This window comes from Harpia harpyja, chromosome 7, assembly GCF_026419915.1.
Source record: "Harpia harpyja isolate bHarHar1 chromosome 7, bHarHar1 primary haplotype, whole genome shotgun sequence".
NCBI lineage: Eukaryota > Metazoa > Chordata > Aves > Accipitriformes > Accipitridae > Harpia > Harpia harpyja.
This window is the reverse complement of record NC_068946.1, coordinates 47030436-47054276: the sequence shown is the minus strand read 5'-3', so window position 1 is coordinate 47054276 and position 23841 is coordinate 47030436. Positions and strand designations below refer to the sequence as shown.

Genomic DNA, 23841 nt, shown 5'->3' with positions numbered 1-23841 from the left:
TGCTTTAGGATTTTGCTATTCTTGTTGGTCTGCGGGAAAGTTTTGGGACAAATTCTCAAAGGCCACTTCTAATCCAGAGCTTCAGATTGCCTATGTAGGGAAAGTAGCGGACAGTTAAAGAAAAATGTACACCCAAATCTCTATGTAGAGCTGAGATCCCTCCCTGGATCTTATTCGTAAAATATCTGGCCCTTGACTCATTGAGGGAATGAACTCTGAAGGCGAGATGACATTCAGAAACTTGAGCCCATTTCTGCTTTGATCATTTTTTTCCTTAATGATGTGAGCTACTGGACTGTCTCTCTCCATAAAAGAACACCTTTCTTTAGCTTGCTCTGACAGACTAACATAATGCATTTATTTCTGGCAAACGCATTTATTGGCATGTTGACATCTTTTTTAATATTCTTCCCACCTCAGGCCACTCCATCAATCCACAGTCCTTAAGCAGAGGCTTTTCAATGCACCACAAAATAGAAGTCAGGTTAATTCTTTTTCGTTACCTAAAGCGGGGCCATCCCTCCCAGGTTTCTTTAGCCCTATACAATGGCTCATGCCAAGCCAATCTGAATTCCCTTTCAAAACGCAAACTGTGTTTAATGGGAAAGGTATGATTTCATAAGCAGATCTGTGCAAGACTGATGTTGTGCAGACAAAATCCTATAATGATTAACATGTGGCACCTTGGTCCAATTCACTCAGCTATGCACTTACATCGCAGTGAAAACTGCTTACCGGCTTGCTCGGTGCAATTTAATTAAGGAAACTAGGATAGCCAGAAATAGGAAACTAGGATAGCCACTGCAATTGTCACATGCTTTATTGACACCGGGATGTCTAATTTTTTACAATGTCTTTCTAATATTTTTGGCGAGAAAAGTCTTGAAGCCTCATCCCGAGGTCTCTGCAAATCCCTTTCAGATGTGGCTGGGAGGGGAGCGAGAGCCAGGCTGCCTGGCTCAGCCTCCCACCGGTTGGGCTGACCTCCTTTATCAACCCTCACCCAGCCCAGCGCTGGCAAACACGCCGAGCCCCACGCACGCACCCGACCCCTTGATTTCAGCCCTGAAACATGGGTGCGGGGTCGGTCAGCCAGGGCTTCTGCCGGAGCCTCACCGATAAGGGAGGGGGGTCTGAGGCATCGGTCGTGTCCTTCAGTGGCCCCAATGTTGTTGAAGAAGTGTCTTCGAGGAGCACCAAGGAGGGCTTTGGGGACTACCACAGCTCCAGGGGTCTTCTAGCCAATGTCCTCCCACTGTCCTGCCCCATCTACTGCAACGGCAGGCACAGAAAAGCTCCGTTTCGGTACCGTGACTGTAGCTCCTCTCACGGCTTTCCCTGGTCCTGCCTGACCTGAAGCCTGCTGACGTGTCCCAAAAGCTGCCATTTCGCACCAACGCCCTCGGAGAGAGGCCCTAAATCTGCACACGCCTTGGGAAGGTTAAACAACCTACAGCATGGACATTTTCACCAGCTCAGCTCATTCGAACACAACGGTGAATGTAAATCAGTGGCTTTCATGTAGAATTTCTCGATGCCATCAAGAGTGCTGTATTGAATTAAAGATATCCAACTCATTAATAAAGGCAAATAATGACAAGCCGATCTTACTGTTTTATTGGGCTAGAGTTAAATATTTGACCGATAATTAAAACCTATTTCTAACTGATTTCTCCCTTTCCTCCTCGATCTGTTTCTTTTAAAGTACATACACATGTGTGGTTTCAGTGTTTGTTTTTGCTTAAATTGTGCCTTCTGCCAGGTTCCCTAGAGGTTAGAACAGAGGGAATTTATTAAGGACCATATTTTCTTTATTTCAGTGATTACCATCTCTGTATTGAACCAGCCTTCAATGGCCCTTGGTTATTCTTTGCTCTACCACTACCACCCACCACCATTGCCGTATGGACCTATCTTCCTAGGCAACACGTAGGGGACACGCAGAGGCTGTGGCATCCGAAGCCCTTTTGAACAGGTTTCTGTCAAAACGCTGCTCAAATACCTGTAGGTATGTGAGAACAGCAGTACTCCTGAATTAACAGTGTTAAAGGCTCCAGGTGCTCTGCCCGAGCCTTTTGGGTCTTTAACTCTTACGCAAATGTGAGAATCCACTGCTTCCAGTTACTTTAAAAAAAAAAAAGCAGTTTAATGAGAAAGGTTGGAATTAGGCAAGGGTCAGGGCCGTGGGGCAAATTCAAATTTTATTCATCAAAACGATTCAGCTCTGCTTGATCTGTCATTGCCAGTGTAGCAGGAGGAAGGGAATTCCCAGCTAGTTCCCAAAAGAAGCTGTGTGTTGATTATGGAAAGAGGCACAAAAGCATGAAGGTTAGTACAAAATAAATTTTTTTCCCTAGAAAGACTTGCCCACACCTCAGGCAAGTTAGCCACTGGCAAGACCTGAGCATTGTGTAATTCTCCAGGCATTTGGACGCTTGCACGCAGTTTCTTTGAAAGAAATAAAGCATCTGAAAGCGTGCAAAGGAAAAGTAGTTTGCTTTGCTCTTTTGATAGCAGCTTAAGTCACTCCTGCTACTAGCAATAGCCCATTTTGCGAGTTGCTCAGAGGAGAACGTCAAACCAGGGCTTTGCTTTTGTTCCTGCATGGGAAAGAAGCGGCGATGACACTTGCCTTTCATGCACGGTAGCAAATGTGAACCATGAGGAGCACCAGCCTGCCACTGGCAGGCGAGAAGGCAAGTCCAAATGTTTCACAAACACTCCAGTCCTAACACACCACCCGCGATGCAGGGCAAGCCTTACGGATGGCCCCAGACACACCGACCTGTTCCCAGTGCTGTCGGACTGACACAGTAAGTCAGCAGCATCCACTGCATCGTCCCCGCCCAGCCCCTCGCCACTTTGACGAGGGTCCCTGCTCTGCCCTGACGGATGCTTCACCCCACTCTAGCCATCCCTCACTGGTTTCTTGCTCCCTTTCCCTGAGATACTTCCTGAGGCAAACACCTTCACGCTGAGAAATAATGGAGAATCAAAAGAATGAATTAAGAATCAGTTATCCTTGCTAAAGACCACAATGGAGAAGCAGCGATCAGTTATTGGCCCTAATTAAGGGAAAACAACCCATACTGATCTAAAGGCAGGATCTGTGGGGAGCAATGCACTGATTGCAAACCAGCTGTGGTTTCTTGTACGTGCCATGCCTTGGAGGATGGCAATAAAGTTCCCAGTAAAGGCGTCTTTTCCTTTTCTGTCACTTTTTCTCCCATGTGCTGATGCTGGGGGTTTCACACTCAAGCTTATCATTTCCTAGCAGGAGATTGAGCAAGCTCAGCCCCATGTAGCTGTTACTGGCAAGCAGCAAAGTCACCGAAAGGGAATTGAGGTTTTTTGCAGGGCTGTGCCAGGCAGACAGGAGCAGCGTGGTCGTGTCAGCATCCAGAGGAGCTGCACAGGAGGACAGCAAAGGGACGTGAGAAAAGAGGGCAGGTGATGAAGAAAGGAAATTCAAGGGAAAAAGCCATGACTTTGGGTCTCTGAAACACCCAGTGTCACCATAGCAATTACGGGAGATGATTCCAACAGGACGGCTGGTTGTTGCTCTCTAGGGACAGCAGGAAACCGAGAGGCAGGGGAGTCTGAAGCATTTTCAGGGGCTGAGCTTTAATGCCTAGCACTGCACACATGTTTTACAGGACAGTTGCTTTGAGTTAATTCTGTATGGACTGCTGTCAGTGATGGTTTCAAGTCTGTGTATATAGCTGCTCACACACATGTTTGCTCTCCACATTCATTGAATAAAGGGCATGGGGTGGTTACAGGTTAATGGATTTTCAAGCTGAAGTGTTTGCCAGTAGCATTCAGGACATGGAAATTTGGGCCAGAAACCTTATCAGAGACAAACCATCCTGTGGCGTCCTTCAGTGGAAGCCCAAGTATTAGCTCCTTAATTTGTTTACCCTGAGATAAATTCCAGAGTAATGCATTGATGTGCAGGCAATTAATTGGGATGTGCCCCAGTGCAAGGAGAATGCTGGATAATAAACCTCTTTAGGAATGTCCTTCTGAACGATCTGCTGACTAACCTGCCTAGCTTAGTATCTAAAACTGCAATGACCCTGAACCTCTCATAATCCCAGAGATTTTCCTGAAAAAACATGAGGGCAAGTTAAGGACCTTTTTGCTTGTCTGGGTCAGTTGTGGGGCACACACCTGGGCAGAGGGGACCACAGCAGCACTTGGCTGTTTGCTGACGTGGCTGATAGCTGCTTAGCAAATCTAAAATGACGCTGGGATTTTAAAATCGCTCCAAGGGATGGAGGAAAGTGGGAACGTAGCTACACGTTCTTGTTGAAAGAGTGGGATGAACCAAAGGATCCCAGCAAAGAGGAGCGTTAGGGAGCAGCTGATCTCTCCCTACAGCACTGAGCTGCTACGTGCAGAGCGAGCCCCGGGAGTTGCCTCCCTTCAGCTGTAATTGTGCTGTTTATAGCAGACCATTAACAGATCTAACCCGTTCTTCGTGTAGCTGGGTTTTGCACATCTCGTTATCCCTCCTGTTTCTGTGCTGGTTTGGGATACATCCAATCTCTGGGATCAGCTCTTACCTGAATAGGGGACAACTGCCTTCGAGGTGAGGAGCAAGACGCTGTACAGGGACCTTGAAAACAGAGTTGACTGTCAGAAGCAGCTGCCTTGCAGATCGTATTTTTCAGCTTTGAGGGTGGCCTGCTTAGCCAAGCCTGACTATTTCACCATGCTGCGGAGACTGCCCTGGTATTAATTCACCTCAAAGAGCAGGTTGAAGTCATTAAAATATTTTGCAGGTGGTTCCTTGAATTCATGGTGCAGCTGGATCCAGCCTAAAGGGGGGGGGGGGAGAGAAAAGGAGGAGAAGAGGCAAGTTCTGATGAAACACAAATTAACATAACTCATAGAAGGGAAAGAAAATCTGGTTTCAATCTCTACAACAAAGCCAAGCAACACATCAAGCTAGAAAGGAGAAATGTCAGCCAGGCAGCACTGGGGATTTTATTGCTTTAGCACAAGTGCTTCTCCATGGTCCCAGGAGTGCCCAGGTGCTACTGCAGCAGCCGGACCTCCTGAGCACAGCTCCGGGCATGCAGGGACACAACAAGACCCCTGCTCCCATATGGGTACAGGCTCAAACCTTGCTTTAATGCCCTGGCACAAATCACAGTTGTTTAGATCTTGTGTGTTGGCCTCAGTCTCTCTTCTGCTTGGAAACTCTCCACGTAACACATAATTTCTTGCCCTTAGAGCTGGATCCGCTTTTTTTCAGGGGGTGCTGACCAGGGCTGAGCCGGGCAGTCAGTGGGACACTCACAAGGGAAACCCCAGATCTGGCACCTCCATGAGCTGCCAGTGGGCAGATCACTCACAAGCTGCTTTGGCATCCCCTGAATTCCGCAAAGCCTCCTGATGTCCATGGGCATCAAAGTCCTTGGTCCTTCCTTGGGGAGAACAAGGCATAAACACTGTCATACTGGAGAGCTAGACTGGGTCTGACTGGGATGGAGGTGACATTCTCCACAGCAGCCCAACACAATATGGTGTTGTGCTTTGGATTTGTGGCTAAAACAGTGTTGACTACACACAAATGTTCTGGCTGTTGGTGAGCAGTGCTTGCACAGCGCCAAGGCTGGGAGTAGGCTGGGGGTGGGCAAGGGGTTGGGAGAGGACACAGCCAGGGCAGCTGACTCAAACAGACCATGGGGATATTCCACACCGTATAACGTCGAGCTCGGCAATAAAAGTTCATGGAAAGAAGGAAGGGGAGATGTTTGTGGTTAGTGCGTTTATGAGCCCAAACAACCATCACGCGTGCTGAGGCCCTGCTTCCCAGGAAGTGGTTGCCTATCTGCCTGCCGATGGGAAGTAGAGAATGAATTCCTTTTTCTGCTCTGCTTGCAAGTGCAGCTTTTGCTTTCCCTATTAAACTGTCATACCAACCCGTGAGTCTTCTTACCTTTCTTCTATTTTCTACCCATCCTTTGGGAGAGGGAACCTAGTGAGCAGCTGAGTGGGCATTTGGTTGATGGCCAGGGTCAGTCCACCACAAGAGCCGGCAACCTTGTTCATTCCAAAAAGAGAAAAGGCTGAAAAATCAGGTAAAATAGAAAAAAAAAAACCACAAAACCAAGCTAGTTTACAAACAAACCTACCACTGCAGAGGCAATTGTACAGCTCTGGTGACTGACAGCTTTGAGATGGGCATCTATGGACTGTGTCCCAGGCCAAACTACTGCTACTTGTTTCTGTGGGAGAGCAGTGTGGTCTGTGGGCAGGATTACTTTTTGGTTTTTTGAAGCCCATCTGCAGAAATGTGAGTGCAGGTGTTGGGATAAGGGGTAGAGTGTCATCTTTTCTAGCTGCCACTCTCACTTCAGTCTAGAGGTGACAACAGAGGTTGCTGTTGTGGAGGTTGCTGCCCCTGCTTTCCCGACATGGAGCCTGTTTGTGCCATCACCTCTTCTCTTCCTCATCCTTGGAGGGGCATGAAAGCCCCTGAATTCTGCCCACTTATGCCTAAGACAGTCTGAAATCAAATAGATGAGTTTGGAAAAATTGCTATCTTGTAGATAAATGGAGAAACACCTCTCAACCAGGATATCTTCTCATTCGGGGAAAAAAAAAACTTTAAAAACCCCACAAATTCAGTTCTTTCAAGATAAATGCTTATCCTGAGGAGGCTAACATCTGTCCAAGCTCCCTGGCAGTATCACTGCTGGGAGCCACTGTGTTTAGCTAATGCCAGGTTGGAGTTTGGTGTTATGTTCCTTTGCTCTGCTGTGAGCTTTTGGTGGTGGCAAATGCCTGCAGCTAACAGTTGTGAAAGGAGATGAGAAACGTAACGGGGATGTCCAGGGACCAGACACTTCCTTTTCCCTCCACCAGCAGTTACCCCCAGGCCCGTGACTTTGAGGCGGCTGTGGTCTGTTTATAACCCTTGGTTCAGATGTGGTACACCTTTGCAATGAGAGCGTGAGGAGCTCCTTCTGCCCGGCACGAGCCACCGACGTCAGAGCGTAGGAAGGGAAGGGGTGAGCCGGAGGACTTCAGGCTCTTCCCCGAAACGTCGGCAGAGCATTTCAGGGGAGGCAGGATAAGCAGCAGGAGGGAGAGGGACCAGGGCTTCCTGGCAGAGAGACTGGAGGGTGAGGCTGATGGCCCAGCAGACATGCCCCATAATGTGCTGGAAACTGCTACTCTATTAATAATCCCATTGTTTCAGCAAACCTTCAACCTAGGGAGACTGCACCGAATCAGCAGTTTCTTTTCTTTTTTTCTTTCCTGATTTAGTAACCCCAATTGCACAACCAGAGTCAATCTATTGCTGCAGTCAGTGATGATGCAGCGAGAAGTGAAAGACAGCAGAAAGCAGGCCGGGGGCAGCGGCAGCGAGCGCACGTAAAGGCTGAGCGAGTGTGTCGGTACATGATCTCTGACGTCTGTGTCACGGCCGAGACCCCTGGCACCATGTGCACAGGGAAATCTGCCGCCTGTTTGCGGAGGCTGACATCCAGATGGAAACACACCGCGACGCTCCCAGGCAGCCAGATGCTCACCTGACTGATGGGAATGTGGCAGGACGCAGAGCGGCATGGGGCTACATCAACTAGAAATAAGGGGAGAATTACATTTGACCAGCTGGGTAGGCAACCGCAGCTGGCAGGCAAAGTTGGGTGGGATCATGACTTTGCTATTGACTGTCCCAAAATAGCTAAGTGGAGAACTGGACTTTGAACCCCAAAGCAGTGCAGACTGGGACTGACAAAATCGAGGGTCTCTACCCCTGCTTTTGCACCCATGCCACCTGGGCCATTGAGAAAGGCATGGCCACAGCATGTCCATGAGAGGTGGGAAAACATACCCCTGAACTTCTTTCTCAGGGAAGGAGGGCACAAAGATCTCATTGCACCTTTTGCCTTTCAGAGAGGCTTTTGAAAACTGCAGTTGCCAGCTTCTTTTTAATACTTTTGAAGTAAAATGGATTTGCCTAGAGGTGTTGTTAAAAGCCTCTCTGCTGTAAATCTGCTCTCTGCATGCACCTGAATCACATCAATCTCTATAAACATCTACTTGGCAACACAAGTGCAGTCATGCCCAGCTCATCACCTGGCCCAGCAAGAGTAGATGGTTTCAGGCTTGCGCAGAGTGGTCAGCTGAACCACCCAAACCATCAGAAATGGGCTGGATATAAGCCCTTACCTCAGTGGGGAGGCAATGCCACGAAGGGAGAGGATGCACAGGTAGTTACTATGGCTCAGGTGATCGGTGGTAACGTCTCAAGCCACTCTAATTCAAGGGGGTATCTGAGCCCTTCGCAACGAAGCAAACGATCCCAATTCCTACACAGTGTGTAGCAGAACATATGATATGGGAGGACTCCTCTTCCTCCCTGCTGGTGCCAAACCAGGTCACAGCTGCACAAGCACATTTGAAAGGAGAACGCAGAAGTGGATTTAAAAATCCCCACATATTTTTGGTTTAAGCCTTTAAGAGATCTATACTTCAGGTGCAGAACAGAGGGCTTCATTCTGCACTGGGCCATCAGGGTGCGGATTTCCAGCTCACGTCTACCTGAAGCTTACGCCACACTTTCTTCCACGGCCATGCAAAGCGGCGAGGACCCAGCAGCCCCGTGGATGGGCACGGACCCGCAGCCCAAGAGAGGACCGTGTGATGGGGACTGCCCTGTGCCTCGGAGAGGGCAGCAGCAGGCGGCGGTGGCAGCGTGGGTGCGGAGGGCTCTGCCCGGCACCTACCGACGGCTCTCACCTGGGGGCTTGGGTAAGTGGCTTCACTTTGCAAAATCAAAATCAACCCCGGCACAAATGCAGATGCCAATAGACCAAATGTCACGGGGAGGTCTGCTGGCGTGAGTTTTACAGGATGTGAACAAAGAAGTGGTGAGGTGGAGGAATTGCGTCTGTGGGTATGGAAAATGGGTCAGAGAGGAAGCGGGGGCTGGAGAGAGCCTTGGCAAGGAGGCTGAAATGTCTCTTCTCCATTACACCCCAAACGCATTTAGGCTTCAGCATCCCCCATGAACCTGGGATCTTCTTGGCTACGCGAGGAGGTTTACTTGTGTTAGGAGCGAAATGGCCACCTCATGCCCAACCCCACTAAAGTGCAGAGATGTTGAATAACTCAGGGTTGAACCTCTTGCAGGATCCTGCCCGAGGCTCCGTGGACTTGGTGTCCCCAAGCGAGCACATAAGAACAGCTGAACATCTTAGCTGTGGGATTTTTTGAGGAACTGTTCAAATTACCACATCAAAGTTCTCACAAGTCTATAAAAACTGAACAGATAGCAAAAACATATCAGAAAGCATATCAAATCCGGATGCAGATAGGAAGTCCCTTCAGTTCTTCATTGTCCATAATCTGACAAGGCTGTAGGTTAGCCACAAGAAATTTGTCATGAAAATTAAAGACAGATACGGGGAAGATGGAAATTCGAGTAATATGAACACTTTCAGTATTTCAGACCAGATTGGGTTTGCCTCAGCTGCTACCACAACCTTTGAGATAAGTGGTAAGATTTCTTTTTATTAAATGGATTGATATGGATTTTATCTAGTCTATGAAGAAAGCAGCATATAAAAATGAAATATTGCATTTATGCTGCATATTAAATGCTTTTTACAGTGATTTTGCTAGTAAATTAACTGCCATTTAAAAAAAGAAGTATGTGAAAATGTCCTTTCTAGCCAAAAGCTGATGTTGAGCGTCAGAAAAAATTAGGTTTTTTCCTGTTTTAGAAAATGCCTAATTTCACTGAGTAGAACTTTCATGTCTTAATAGTTAAGATACTGAACTGAGATCCAATAAAAAAAGTAAGTTTATGAATTTTTAGCTGAATATAAATACTTCATTGCTGACTAAACCTTTCTATTGTAAAACTAATTAAATCATTGTACTCTTTTAAAACTAAGACTTTAAACTCCTGATTACAGTAACTCGAAAAAAACTCAATTAAGGGTAACTTACTGAATGTCTGAAATAGTTATTAATGCTTCTGAAATACTTTTTTCTCCCTAAAGGCCAAAATTCGACAAAGCAGTTTATTTCTTTTATACTTGCTGGTGACAATTTGTTTTAAATGTTACAACTTGTTTTCATTTGTTCTGCAGTTCGGTTTATTATTGATTTTTCATTTGTTTTGATGTGTACATGCATCACTTGGAATCGCATGTATGCAGTGCTCTGGATGGAGAGGGCATGTGCTTTGAGCAACCCTCTTTGAATGGCAGCCTGGCGCAACTAAAAGCGATGGAAACAGGGAGTTTATTGATGCAGAAACCACATTGATACTGTTATAGGCTGGATTAAGTCTTGATGCAAGTGAGCTGGTTAAATTGGCTAAGGAAAAGATGGCCAAGTGAATTGCAGTGCAAAGCCCAGGTGAGAGGAGGGCATCCTGCCTTGCCTGCAGGACCCGGCAGTCTCGCAGAGAGACCTTGCTGCTCCCCGTCGCTGGAAAGCACTGCTGATTTATTGTGGCCAAGCCTGAAATGGCTGGAAGCGAGCAGCGTTTGTAGTAGCAGAGATGTGAGAGGATGTCTACCCTACTTCTGTTGGTTTTTAGAGCCTCGAAGCCAAAGAAAGCCATCCACATGCTGTGCTCAGGCGACCCTCGGCATCTACCTGCTGCTGCTGACGGCCAGCCAGGGGCTGCTGGCGTACAAAGGTAACGCTGCAACCTTACTGCGGGCTTGACATCAAAAGACAGCTTTGCTGGGTGCTCTCGGGGGACATGGGCGAGCGGGGATGAGCACGTAGATAGGAAACCTCTGAGGGAGCACAGACGCTCCTCCACACACCGCAAGTCAAAGCAGCCGCTGCAGGAAACCATTCCCCCACCCTGGCTACGTGCTTTGCATTTGCAAAAGCACTCCTGGCTGCACCCCTGGCTGCAGCAAGGACCGGCACATGAAAACCACCTCCCCAGGTCAAACAGTGGTGATGTTTAACCCCGGGTGTCATCCATGGGTGCTGAGGAGCCGCTCTGATGAACAGGCATTTCCCAGCCGGATCGGGCAGGGAGTATTCACTGCATGGACCTTTTGTTTCCTCAGTGTTTAAGATGCAGAAAGAGCTATTGAAATTTCAAGAACTAAATACCTCCTATACAGAAGAGATTATGGAAAGCTCCTTTGCCAACAAACAGTTTTCGGAGAGAAACTCTGTAGAGGAGTACATGGGACATGAAGAAAACTGGAGGAGAAGCTTAGAAGAGGAAATCACCATAATTAAAAGCAGCAATGCAAACCTGATGATGATGATGAACAACATCACCCTGGTTGCAGGTATGGCTCCATTTCTCCATGCTGGCTGTACAGTGGGGAGAGCTGGTTCCTCTGCACCACTGGCAAATCTGAGCAAAAAACCTAGTTCAGATGAACAAATATCTAGGGCAAGTTTTGGTCTTCCTGTCAGCTAGCGATGCCCCAGTGCCCAGGCTTGGACACTCGCTCCAGACACCCTGGCCGGGGAGCCGGACACACCTGGAGAAGCTGGAGCACAGCCCTGTGCAGCCCCCCTGGATCCCGCTGCAGCTGCACACACGGCTCCGGGCTGCTCTCACCTCCTCTAACTTGTAGACTTGGGCTCCGGGTGCCCTCCGAAAGGGTGGTGTCTTCAGCCCAGACCTCAAGCCTATCAACCCCATACTGGTATGTTCCTGACTGAGTGCTGGCTACTGAAAAATATCCATTAAATATTTATTTCAGGGCCTCCTGGACGCAAAGGAGATCCTGGTCCACCAGGTATGTTGGTAAATGAGCTGTAAGCAACTTTCCCTCTTTTCCTCTTTCTCTTTTTTTCCCCTAAGAGACCTGAAGTGTGGATTTGGGATTTCAGTCTCTAGACCCAGATCCTACCCAATGTGCAGACACTCAGTGCCTTGGCCATGAGGAGACCTGCTGCACCTTTTCACTGATCCCCTGGGAGCCTCAGCTTGCCCAAGTGCTCCCACAGAAGTCAGTGGCCACTATGGAGAAGCATTTTGGCTCTGCCTCCTCACTGCTACCCCACCAGAAAAGCTCAGGCGTGATGGAGGAACTGCACCTGGTCATTTTCTGCAATAACCATCCCAAATCTCCATGTGAGACAAGAGAGGACCAGTGAGGGTGTTTGTGTGCATCCAACGACCAGCAGATAGCTGAGCTTTCTGCCCCAGACATAGCAAGTCCTGCTGCCCAACTCATTCCAGGACAACTCAAGAAGACATCCCCAGTCCCTGCTCTATAGGGCCCCAGCTGAACAGCGTGTGTAACAAACAGTGACAGATTTGGGACCTTGCCCACGACCGCACAGACTCAGGAATGAGCTGGGTGCAAGGGGTCCCCTCCACAGCCATGCACAAGCTGCTGCCCTTGCAACTTGGGGGTTTTGGGTAGAACTACACCCGCTGCAGGAGATAAATGTCTCCAGACCGTGAGGATGCAGCAAGTCCTAATCTAATGTTGGCTTTGAGCAGAGGTTGAACTAGGCAATGTCCAGAGAAACCAGAGTTTCTATCATCCTATGATGATGATCTAAGATGCAACCCTTGTTAGGTCAGGTCTGTATCTCATCCATCCCTAGTTCTTGGCTACACTGATGAGCTTTTCTGAAGAAAAAAAAATTAATACATTTTTAAAAAATCATGTTTTCATATCTTCCTGGCTGCACTTACAACATTGAAACAGCACGTCCCGCCAAGCACCGTTATTATACATCAGAGCCCAATAGTTCAATGCATTTTCAGGAGAGATCTCCTCAAAGGCCCCCACGAGCTGGGCTTGGCTGGAGGACAGCTGGCGCCTGCCCAGCCACGCACTCAGCCGAGCTCCACGGACTTTACTCAAGTGGTTGTGCTGGTCCCTGCCAGCTGAAGATTGGCCTCAGTGGTGACTGAAGGCGCATGCACAAAGGATGATTAAAAAATTCATCTCTTCTTCTTAGCCATTACTGCAAATAGATGAAGTGTGTCAGCTGATATATGTATTTTACATCTCAGGGCTACAGGGACCACCGGGGACAAAGGGAGACCGAGGAATCCAAGGTAAGGCTTTTCTGACACCTGAATTACTTCTGTGGATGAACATAAAGTGGCTTTATGGATGATTTTATGGGCAATCTTGTCCTCAGTCAAGGTGTAAGTCAGTAGGAATGTCATTGGAGTTGAAGGAAATAAGCCTATGTAGAACTAATATGAACAAAAGCAAAACTTAGCTGGAAAAAATCTTATAAAAGTCAATGTGCACCGGTCACAGTGGGCCCGTTCCCCACTGCCACCCACACCACTCTCAAGTACACGGAGAGCAGAGTTTGGTTCATGCCCGCAGCTGAGTGTCCTGGCCTGCTGCTGGCATTCACTAGACACGACACCCGATGAAGCATCAGAAAAGTGGTGTTGTCCTTGCAGGCTTACATGGACTGCAGGGTGCGAAAGGGAGCAAAGGAGATCCTGGTCCTGCTGGCCCAAGTGGTGAACCAGGAGTGAGAGGAGAAAAAGGAGAGATGGGGATTGCAGGTAAGACTTCTTCCCTATCTCAACATTTTTAAGATTCTTCCATGTATTCCTGTTTAATCTCCTTCTACTTAAAACACCAGAAGTCTTCATAGATCAAATACTTCATAAAAATCCAGGCAGCCCTGAGCGTGGCTCGCCAGTCAATGAAGGAGCTGGATGGACAGGACACTCGACCTGATCTGAAGGGATTTAATTTTGTGTCGTGCTCCAGCAAAGCCCCCAGAGGAGGGCTGGGGGAAGGGGACGTGCAAAATGTTGACTGCACCGTGGAAGTCTCTTTATAGAGTGACCTTTGTCTAATGAAAGCCACAGGTATTCAATTATCAGCCTATCCCAGATTAAAGCAGTGGTGTTTGCAGTAGGATTTTCATGGTATAAAATAATACAATATAATTTATATGCACAAGCATGTGGATGTTAGTCCTCAGTTTAGTAAAACCTGTTTCTGAGAACTTTATATCTTATATAAGCCTGACTTTTATACACCGTAAGTAGAGGAGTTATGCACCATGTTTCTCCCACGTAACATGCATTAGTGGGCATCTCCTGGATAGCTGTTATTCAGTGGTCTTACATGGGCTGCACCCAGAGAGGAAAGGCTGAAAGCAGGATAGCAAAGGAAAGCAGAAGATGTGTGTGGTGCAGACCAGGGACGACAGTTGGACAGGTTGATTAGAGCTTCCTCAGATCTTCCCTCAGATCCCACATTCTCCAGTGTGCTCATTAGCACAAGTTGCTCCAGAAGAGAAAAGTGAAAGTAGGAGGAGTACCAAAAGGCAAGGACTTTGGGATAATTATGGAGCAGAAAGACGGAGGAGACGTCAGTCTCTAAATGAGGCACTTGCAAATAATTCAGGTCTTTTGGAGCATGCTGATCACCTGTTCAGAGAAGAGAAGGCTAAGGGGAGATGCGGCATTTCCCTGGAAGCACAGGATTGGAATACGCTGTCCTCTATCTCCGCTGTGGCTAGGAGAAGGGAAGGGTTCAGACTGCAGTAAGGGATATTTAACTAGAGAAGAAAACATTCTAGTGGTATGGATCGTTTGGGGAATAGACTGGGGAGGTGTCATGGCACCACTGCAAGTCTTTAACAGTAGGTCAGACAAACATCTGGCCAGACAGTCTGGCAGACAGACTCTTGAGGTGCCATCCAGCCCTGTCCTCCTACAGCTTTATGGGAATGCCACCGAATGGTAAATGCAGGTGTGAGGCCAAACTCTGCTACTAGTGCAGCTAGACAGAGGTGCTCCACCAGCTGCAGAGACAATGAATCTGTATTTTGGAACTCATACACATGTGCTGTGCTCTTTGATAGGTCTCCAAGGACAGAAAGGCGAAACAGGCAAGAAGGGAGACCCCGGGCCCCGTGGACCCATGGGTCCTCAGGGGCAGCAGGGAGTCCCAGGACTGCCGGGTTTCAATGGTAAGTGCAGAGGACACAGAGCAACCCACCGTCAGCGCAAGCGTGCCATGGTGGAGGGCTGCCCTAGCTGAAGCGTTTGGCTAAACCTCGTTAGCACTGATGCCAGGATGTTGTTACAGGTAGCACGGGGGAGCCTGGACGTCCTGGGCAGAAAGGAGAGGCAGGTAAGGAGTACAGAAGGTGCAGTTTCTTCTAGAGATATGAGACCAATCTCTTTTAGATGGTGCTTCATGACAGGGAAAACTGCAGCCAGGCTAGATCCCAACATGGGTAAGAGAAGATGATTAGATGAAGAAACCATGCCAATGTTGTGCAAACCCATCCCGCAGCCTCGGCTGTCTCATCTGGACCCCACTCACTGTGCAGGAGAAGGAGAGGGAAAGAAGGGTCCTGTACTGTGGAGGGCCATGTCCTCCTTCCTGACATGTGTGCACACACAAGGGCAGAAATTGGCTGCTCTTTCAGGAAAGCATTTGTGCCTCTCAAGGCTGACAGTCTGCAAGGACCTGGGTCCACACAGCCTTTCACTCCAGACCATGCCTCACTGCACCGCTAAGATCAGCACTGCCAGGGGAGTATTGTAATTTGGAGAGACCCAGCGTTTGTTTTGCCTTCATAGGGTCAACTCAATCTGCACAGTGCAGGGGCTGGTGATTGAGCTATCTTTCTTTTTTCTCCTTCCTATGTTGTGTTGCATTTCACATGTGCTGCTTTTGCTCAACCTCAAGGCGTAACCGGACAACGTGGACCTGTAGGAATTCCTGGCCTCGAGGGCAGACCTGGTCAGAAAGGGGAGAAGGGGGACCACGGGCTCAATGGTATTCCAGGTACAACGTTACGCAAACCCACAGCTCACTGACCTCCTACTCTGCCCTCGCTTTGTGTGATGGGTTCGCCCTTACTGATTTGTTTTTAATTGTAGGAGTACCAGGCATTGCAGGACTCAGAGGTGAAAAGGGAGACAGAGGAGTAACAGGTAAAGGAGAATAAAACAGGTTTGGGGTCAACAACACGCATCATGCAGACACTGGAAAGGGATCTGCAACAGCAAGGAGGAGATTTGTTGAGTCCTGTTCTTGGAGCCCCAATGCAACCCAGGATGCCATGGTGGGCCTGGGCCTCTTCCAGACTGCGGGGAGGGTAGCTACTCACTGGGCAGGTTCTTTCAACCATCTGTAACAGGCATGAGGAGGTGATGTTGCCTGCATTTTTGTATAAATAGAAAACACACAAACAAAGCAGCAGTTTAAGATAAACCAAACAACAACCTCTCTACCTTGGAGCTAAAGACAAATTTTACTGGCTGTAAATCTGATGGGGAAGAGTATTCACTAGCAACCATCTGTCCTGGCCTCCTCTGTAGTGTTGCAGGAAGAGATATCTTCAGAGGCCAACTTAAAGCACATAACCCAGGCCTTTTCTTTGACCTTCCATCCGAAGAAGGCCACCCCTCTGTCCCAGGCACCCAAACGATAGGGTGACATTCTGCAGTACAAGCCTATTCTGGTGTATTTCTCTTGAATCAACCTTCTTAACCCTGAATTTATATAGTGCACACAACCTCTCATCTCCATCAGGAGGTGACAAAGGTCCAAGTGCTGCACTATTCTGCATTCATTGATACCTGGGTGATAGGAATGGGAGTCACCTGGCCCAACATTAAGTGGTTGCATATGCCTGATGCACCTAAATTTACATGTCTAGGCTCTCTATAGGGTCAGTGAACACCCACCTGAAGGGAGGGTCTCTATCCCATCAGTGGAGTTTAGGATATGAAATAAACGACCAGAAGTCGATCTACTTCAGGAGAAAATGATTCTTCACTGCCTGTATTTTCTTTATCGACGAGGTCTGCACTGAGTATAATGGGAAATAAGACACCCACTTCAGAAATAGATGCCTATAGCATAGCCAGCTAAACTAGACGAGTTGAAATCCATCATAAATTCTAGGTTGCATAAGCTTTTATAAATTTATAAATATATTTCATATTTTTGTTTGTTTGTTTGTTTGTTTGTTTTGATGATCTTAGGTGTTCCAGGGCAAAAGGGAGCAAAGGGAGACCAGGGCCTGCCAGGTAAACCCTTGTTTGACAGCATGACTTACTCTGATGATGCAAAGAACTTTAAATGCCATGTTCTACTTCTCTGCGTCAATGTGAAATGCTCATCACTTACTTTCCTTGGGAAGGGACAAAAGCAATGACTTTCTTGCTTTCCACCCAGGCAGCCCAGGCGTAACTGGTCAAAAAGGAAGCAAGGGTGATCATGGCAATCAGGGTCCAAAAGGAGAACCAGGAGTAAAAGGAGCCAAGGGAAGCCATGGATACCCTGGTAAGGCTGTTTGCCACGGGGTCTGTGGAGCTGAGGGTGCATTTGGGTTTGGGACTACATCACAGACTGGCACAAGCTGCTCTGGGGCATGTTTACAGAGCTCATTTGGAGGAGCTCAACAGACAGAGCAGTCTTCCCAAAAGATGAATGTTCAGAGTGTCACATTTACACCTTGGGAGGTGTGCTAAAAGACATGCAAGTAAACAGCTGCATTAGATTTTCTCAAATCCCTGGTCTCACAGAAAACTGGAACAATCCATATTCCTCTTTGCTTTGTACAGAGACATCTTGCAGCATACCATGCTGCTGGGATAAATCCCATGTAAACGTTGTAGTCAGGAACACAGAATTGGAAACACCAGGGCTATTTAACTACGCCTTGCTAATTGTAGGACACAAAAATAGTTCAACAGGGCCAACACTACAGCTACTCCGCATCCTTACCCCCAACAGGCCATGGGAAGCAACCAGTGCTCCAGATGCTTTTTCTTTTAATTATTCACACAGAACAGTATGAGAGTCCTCAGAAATAAAATAAACTAGAGCCCATGTGGGACCCCTTCATGCACTCCTCTGCCGGAGCTTTGCCTCTGGAGAAGGGGAAAAGTGTACCTGGGGTGACCCCAGGTTAGGGACTGCCCTCTGGGTGGGTCTGATCTCCTAGTCCCCAGAAGGAGACAGCAATGTGTGCTTTGTGGAGGTAGCTTTTGTGGGAAGAGCTCACTGGGTTTTTTCGAACACCCCTGCTGTCAAGACCAGGATGCTACCCAGAAATGTGGAGGGCTGTTGGGAGGGGCTTTCTGCTGTCCCACGGCAGCACCTGAAGAGCAAACCCCATGATGTAGATCTTCCTGCAAGTACTGTGGGAGATACCATGCCAGCTTCTGGAGACCCAAAAGGCCACCAGAGATGTCATTTTACAGGTAGTAGTGGGAATAAGACACATTTCCCACAAGTGAGTGGATGGGATTTTGCAAGTGGCCCTTTTCTTGGGTCACATGTTAGGAAGACACTGGTGTATGTTATCCTACTTTTCTTGCCATGTTTTTTTTACATACCCTTAGTCACTTCAGGGGGTCCATTTCACAGGGGGATGGAGCCCTCATATCTCTGACTCACCCAATTATTCAGAAAAAGTTAATAACTGGATTTTCCCCCAAACAGCTGTCAAATATTTGCTTTTCTTCATTTGGAACAGGTCCCCCAGGAATGAAAGGGAGCAAAGGTGAAAAGGGAGAAGGTACTGGACTCTTATTTCTTCTTCTCTCACTTGCTTTCTGGCATCAAAGCCATCTGAGGTCCAACGTCCCCTCCTGCGCACACTGGTTAACCCACAGCATGGCTACCAATACCGAGGGGTCCATGCTCTGAGCTGCAGCCTGGTGTCTCCAGACCCAGGAGAGGGCCTTGATTTGTTCGGATTTGAGCTACCAGTAACTTCTGGTCCCACGCTGGCTACAGACATGGAGATGGGAATATCTGTTCAGTTTGGGCAGTCACTGCTTCTGTCTTTCAATGTGCATTTTCCTCATGCCTGTATGACCAGTAGAGTTATTTTCTTCTCCCCTGAACTGCCAGGCAACTTCAGTCCTTTTGTACGAATTGCGGAAGGAGGCAGGAGGGGCCGCGTGGAAGTCTTTCACCAAGGGTCCTGGGGAACAATATGTGATGATGGCTGGAGCACCCAAGATGCCACTGTGGTCTGCCGAATGCTGGGCTATACACGTGCAATTGCCACCTTCACAGCCACAGCAGGTGAGTCCACAACAGCCTTCCACCCCCCAGGCCTGGCACGGGAGGTTGCGCACACTCAGAAAGCACTTCAGCAAGGTCCTCTACATGAGCAAAGAGGATCTCCTCAAAGGGGCAGCTCATTCCCCTTAGGATGAGGGAGCTGCATGTCAAGTGCTGCTTGAACTGTGCCCAAAGGCTTGATTTCCAACAAGCCAACCATGCAACCCAACGCATGCCTGCTATCCACAGGGGGCTCTTTAGAAAAAAATGCACGTTCCTCTTTCTTTTGTCCAACAGTTTTTTGTTTGTCTGTTTGTTTTAATGCATCTCCCAAAGGCACGGGACAAATTTGGCTTGATGACGTGAATTGCAGAGGGAATGAAGATTCAATTTTTGACTGTCCAAAGCCCGACTGGGGCGTGAACAACTGCTCCCACAGCGAGGATGCTGGCATGGAGTGCATTTGATGGGACACAGAGGCTGCCCTGGGAGCCGCTGCCCACCTCTGCTCTCTATGGAGCTCTTCTTCATAACGCGAACCCAATTTCATCAGGTTGTGCTTATAGTCTCTTTACCAGGTCATAAAAACATTGACAGAGAAAGCTGAATTTTCCATAAATTGATAACGGTTGCAGGACCCACAGGTAACCTGAAACATCCCAGCTATCACAAAACAACCGGAGCTCAGGCACGTGAGCCAGTTCACAGCTTTTCCAGTTAGCTGACATCAGCTCATCTGCAGTAGCTCACACGTGTGTGACCTCTAAGTCCACGGGGGAGGAGAGATGGTCCACTTCAGCTTAGTGCAGTAAGAGAGAACAGGATCAGCGTGCAGAAACGGGCAGTTGCTGCAGCTGCGCTGGCTAGTCCATCTTCATCACAGTACAGTTGTGAATCCGAGCCTAAAACCCCCAGTGAGGTGCATACACCCAAGACAGCAGATGTTCAGAAATCATCAGATGATCTCTCTGGCATGCAAATATAAATGCTCTCCAGAAACAATGCTGATCACAGGTTAAAGTGCAAAAATAAGTGCCTGGGATCTAGGTGCGGTACTATCCTGGTTTAGCACAGACCTTGTTTTTGACCTTGGCCAAGTCCCCTGCCTTCTCTGTCAGTGTTTCCTAACCTGTCCCCAGGAGCAATACCCCTTACCTTATCTGGTGTATAAAGCTAAGTGTTTCATACCTTTAGAAATTAGATGCTCCAGTAAAGCAAAGGGATGACAAATAAAAGCAATTTAACTTCCAGAGTGAAAATATGGACCCTAAACCAAAGGCTTCTACTTAACTGAAAGTCTTATATGTGTCTGAGATAATAACTGAAAGGCTTCTTTCTAAGGCCTAAGTCTTCCCCTTTTCCACCAGCACGGGGCATTCGGCAGGTGACAAGCAGCCTGTGTACATGTAGCTGAGCACATCACAACAACCTGCTTGCAGATATTTGATTTAAAATGTCAGAAATACGTGTAAGTGACCCCACATCTCTGCCGAATGTTAGTCATAATTGCATTTGTCTACACAGCTTCGAAACTTGTTTTTAGTGCTTAGAAATCCAGATATAAGTGGAAAAACCAAGCAGTGCTGGTAAGAGCAGCAGGCAATGGGGCATCCAGGGCCGATGTGAGTGAGAAGACCCAGCACTGTGCGGGGTGTAACAGTGCAGTCTGCAACACAGTTCATCACCATTTTGAACCAGAGGAAATGTTTGTTACGGGGTCTCAGGCCTCAGGAAGGAAGTCTGGAAAATCCCAGGAGTTTTCCACTACCCACTCTGATGCCTTTGACAGCAGGAAAATGAAGAGAGACACTTGTCATTCCTGGCTCTGGTTTAGAGGACACAAGGAGCACCTGCCACAAACCACGGGTGAAACCTGCTGAATGACAACTGTTTCAAAGCTGGTGGAAGCAGACAGCGGTTCATCTGCATGAGAACAGACAAAAGCTTTCTGTTCTGGTAGGGAGCCCCACCAGCACTAGCAGCATGCTGAGTACTGGCACTTGGGCTTACACAGCTATCTGCAGGGCTCCCACGGACAGTGCTGAGCCTGCGCGGGTTCCTTTCATCTTTTTTTGTGCGGCAGTATGTAAATAAAGCATTTCCACTGTCCGGAAATAAAGGATTTACAAGCTGTATTCATGTTTTGATACATCAGCACGTGGTGCTTATACTCCCACTTTCTCACTTTCCTTGCTAACGGGCCACGTTCCTCACCGTTTTTCAGGCTAAATGCTGAGACATTTGATTTTTTCATCCGGCAAAACTGCCACCGAAGGGAAAGTCACCATGTCCCCAGTGATGACCCTTTGGCTGGACTTAAATCCCCATAAATCTCCTTTTTGGAGAATGGGCATACAGAAAATAGCAGTTGTGCCAGGATTAAGTTCAGGGCACCAGCGGTTAGATCTGCGTGCCCAGGGCAAAGGACACCATAGTCCAGCCCTAAGCACAGCAGGAACAGGTTGAACCCAAGCTACTGTCCAACAGTGTGGCCAGAAACCGGAGCATGACATGCTTGACCTACTCCCCTGCCACTTCTTCACCTTGCAGTGCAGACATAAAATCTGCAAAATTCAGAGTCAGAGGGATTTCCTAGCAGCCCAGGAGAGCCCATGTCGACACTGACGTGTTCAGCGCCAAGTACACAAAATGGCATTTATCTTGCAGGGACTAAAGGAGGGAAGGGCTCGAGGTGGCTCAGGCAGGCACACGGCCAGGGCGATGGCTGTGGGGGCTGGGAATGCCACTGCTAAAGGGGAATGGGCCAAAATATGCAGCTGCCTGGCAGCATTGGCATAGCCCCCTCCATTCAGTGGGGATGCAGGGATCAGTAGAGAAGTGTTTACACCAGTACAGTTCATTGTGGTCTGGGAAGGGAAACAGGAGCCTCAGGACCAGGACCTGTGTTAATACTACCGTGCTGGCAAAACCAGAGTTTGGCAGGAAAACAAACGTTGCCTTCATAAAACCACTCTGCATGCCCGGTCCGGAGAGGGAAGCCCAGCCAGCTGGGCGGAGAGCTGTGGGCACAGAGCTCACGCAAGAATTAGAAACACAACCATTTCTGCCAAAGCAGAGCATGTCTGAGCTGCAAGAGAAGAATCGAGCCCAGTGGAGTGTGTGCCACCTGCAAGAAATAGCATCCTTGGCGGGGACCGCTGTGGCCGAGTCATGGTGCCCATGATTTTTCCCACTCCCTGACTGTGTCAGTCCTGACGGATCCTCCTGGAGAAGTGCTGCCCAGCTGTGAATAAACAGCAGAGGAAGCTAGGTGGGTGGCAGCACAATTTACATCTGATCCTCTTCTGTCCAAATCAGGGTGAAACCAGAAAGAAGTCACTAATGTCATTAAAGCAGGAAGAAATTCTTCCCGGTTCCCGTAAGAGGCAGATAAGAGATGGAGGCTGTGAGACTTAGGCTTCGGGCTCGTTTCCCAGGAGAGCCAGGTGCCAGAAACAAAAATCTGAAGTCCAGCTTTAGCAGATCCAGAAGTTCACACTAAATTCCAGACTTTTAGTTCAAATCACAGATGCCTGTAGCAGCTCCTCACCTGATACAAATTGCCATACTCACTGCTGTGTTGTGTTTTAGTAGAGGTAAGAACAGCCCTTATTTAATTAAAAAAAAAAAAAAAAAAAAAGTCAATTCTTGTGTCACATAAACATTTCCCAGCAAGGACCTATAGCTAACAGGGGACCTGCGGGAGGACCCCCGGCTACCTCCCCAGTAACCCACCAGTGCTGAACCACCACAACCTCCCACAGCCACCTCCGCGGACGACGTGTGTTTATCAAAAATGCTCCTTCCCGACACTAAGGGGAGCTCAAGGGCCGCCACCCGCTCCCAGGCAGCCGAGCCGAGCCGAGCCGAGCCGAGCCGAGCCGAGCCGAGCCGAGCCGAGCCGAGCCGAGCCGAGCTCGGCTCGGCTCGGCTCGGCTCGGCTCGGCGGCTGCCCCCGCCCCTGCCCGCTATGTCGGGAAGGCTGCTGTTCGAACAACGCATCCCTCTTTCCTGCAGCTTTCTCCCACGGAGAACCGTGGCTCCTGCGCATCCCGGGAACGGGAGGATGGCGGTGGCCGGAGGGTCCCGGTGATGCCCCCAACCTGTGTCACCGGGAAAGGACCAAATGTGGTTTATTCTGTTCAACAGACTGAGGGCACAGGCAGCGAGACCCTGAACCCGAGAACAGGGCGCTGGGTCTAAGGGGGGGGGGTCCCAGTCTTCGGTAACTCCAGCTGTGGTCAACCAGTCCTCCCAGAAAGGGATTTTGAAAAACGGGAGGGGAAAATGCCTTTGCGATTCAGTCTCTTGTGCCTGATGGTTTGTGAGAGGCTGCCAGGCAGTCAGGACAGCTGTACAGGTTTTTCTCTCCACTCTTAATAGCTAGAAACACTCTTTTTAAGGCAACCCCCCCAGATTTCGCCAGCATGTCCGAGGTGTCCCCTCAGAGGGACAGAGGAGGGACAGCCGCACAGCTCGCCCCCAGCCTCGCCGCTGTGAGGGCAGGACACAAGTCTCTTCCACCAAGTCACTAGTGATAGGACGAGAGCAAATGGCCTCAAGTTGCGCCAGGAGAGGTTTAGATTGGATATTAGGAAAAATTTCTTTACTGAAAGTGTTGTCAGGCATTGAACAGGCTGCCCAGGGAAGTGGCGGAGTCACCATCCCTGGAGGTGTTCCAAAAACGTGTAGACGTGGCACTTCAGGACACGGTTTAGTGGGCATGGTGGTGTTGGGTTGACAGTTGGACTCGATGATCTTAAAGGTCTTTTCCAACCTAAACGCTTCTATGATTCTATGATAAGTCACAGCAGTGGCACTTGGAGCCTGAAACCCAGCACCG

The 23841-nt window shown here is 48.6% G+C and overlaps 1 protein-coding gene across 1 annotated transcript; it reads left to right on the top strand.

Moving 5' to 3' along the window:
* The first annotated feature begins 9290 nt into the window (after nucleotides 1-9290).
* Nucleotides 9291-21133, top strand: MARCO (macrophage receptor with collagenous structure). The gene is made up of 15 exons (XM_052793350.1): nucleotides 9291-9523; nucleotides 10577-10678; nucleotides 11067-11297; nucleotides 11721-11756; nucleotides 12992-13036; nucleotides 13400-13507; nucleotides 14824-14931; nucleotides 15051-15095; nucleotides 15660-15758; nucleotides 15854-15907; nucleotides 16964-17008; nucleotides 17157-17264; nucleotides 18463-18504; nucleotides 18843-19019; nucleotides 19335-21133. The coding sequence occupies exons 1-15, from the start codon at nucleotides 9409-9411 to the stop codon at nucleotides 19463-19465; spliced, it is 1446 nt and encodes a 481-aa protein (XP_052649310.1). The 5' UTR covers nucleotides 9291-9408; the 3' UTR covers nucleotides 19466-21133.
* The last annotated feature ends 2708 nt before the right edge of the window (nucleotides 21134-23841 follow it).

Coding starts and splice junctions, on each gene's coding strand:
- MARCO (XM_052793350.1), top strand. CDS start 9,409: ATGAAAATTAAAGACAGATACGGGGAAGATGGAAATTCGAGTAATATG. Junction 13,037..13,399: donor GGGAGACCGAGGAATCCAAG/GTAAGGCTTTTC, acceptor TTGTCCTTGCAG/GCTTACATGGACTGCAGGGT. Junction 14,932..15,050: donor AGGACTGCCGGGTTTCAATG/GTAAGTGCAGAG, acceptor ATGTTGTTACAG/GTAGCACGGGGGAGCCTGGA.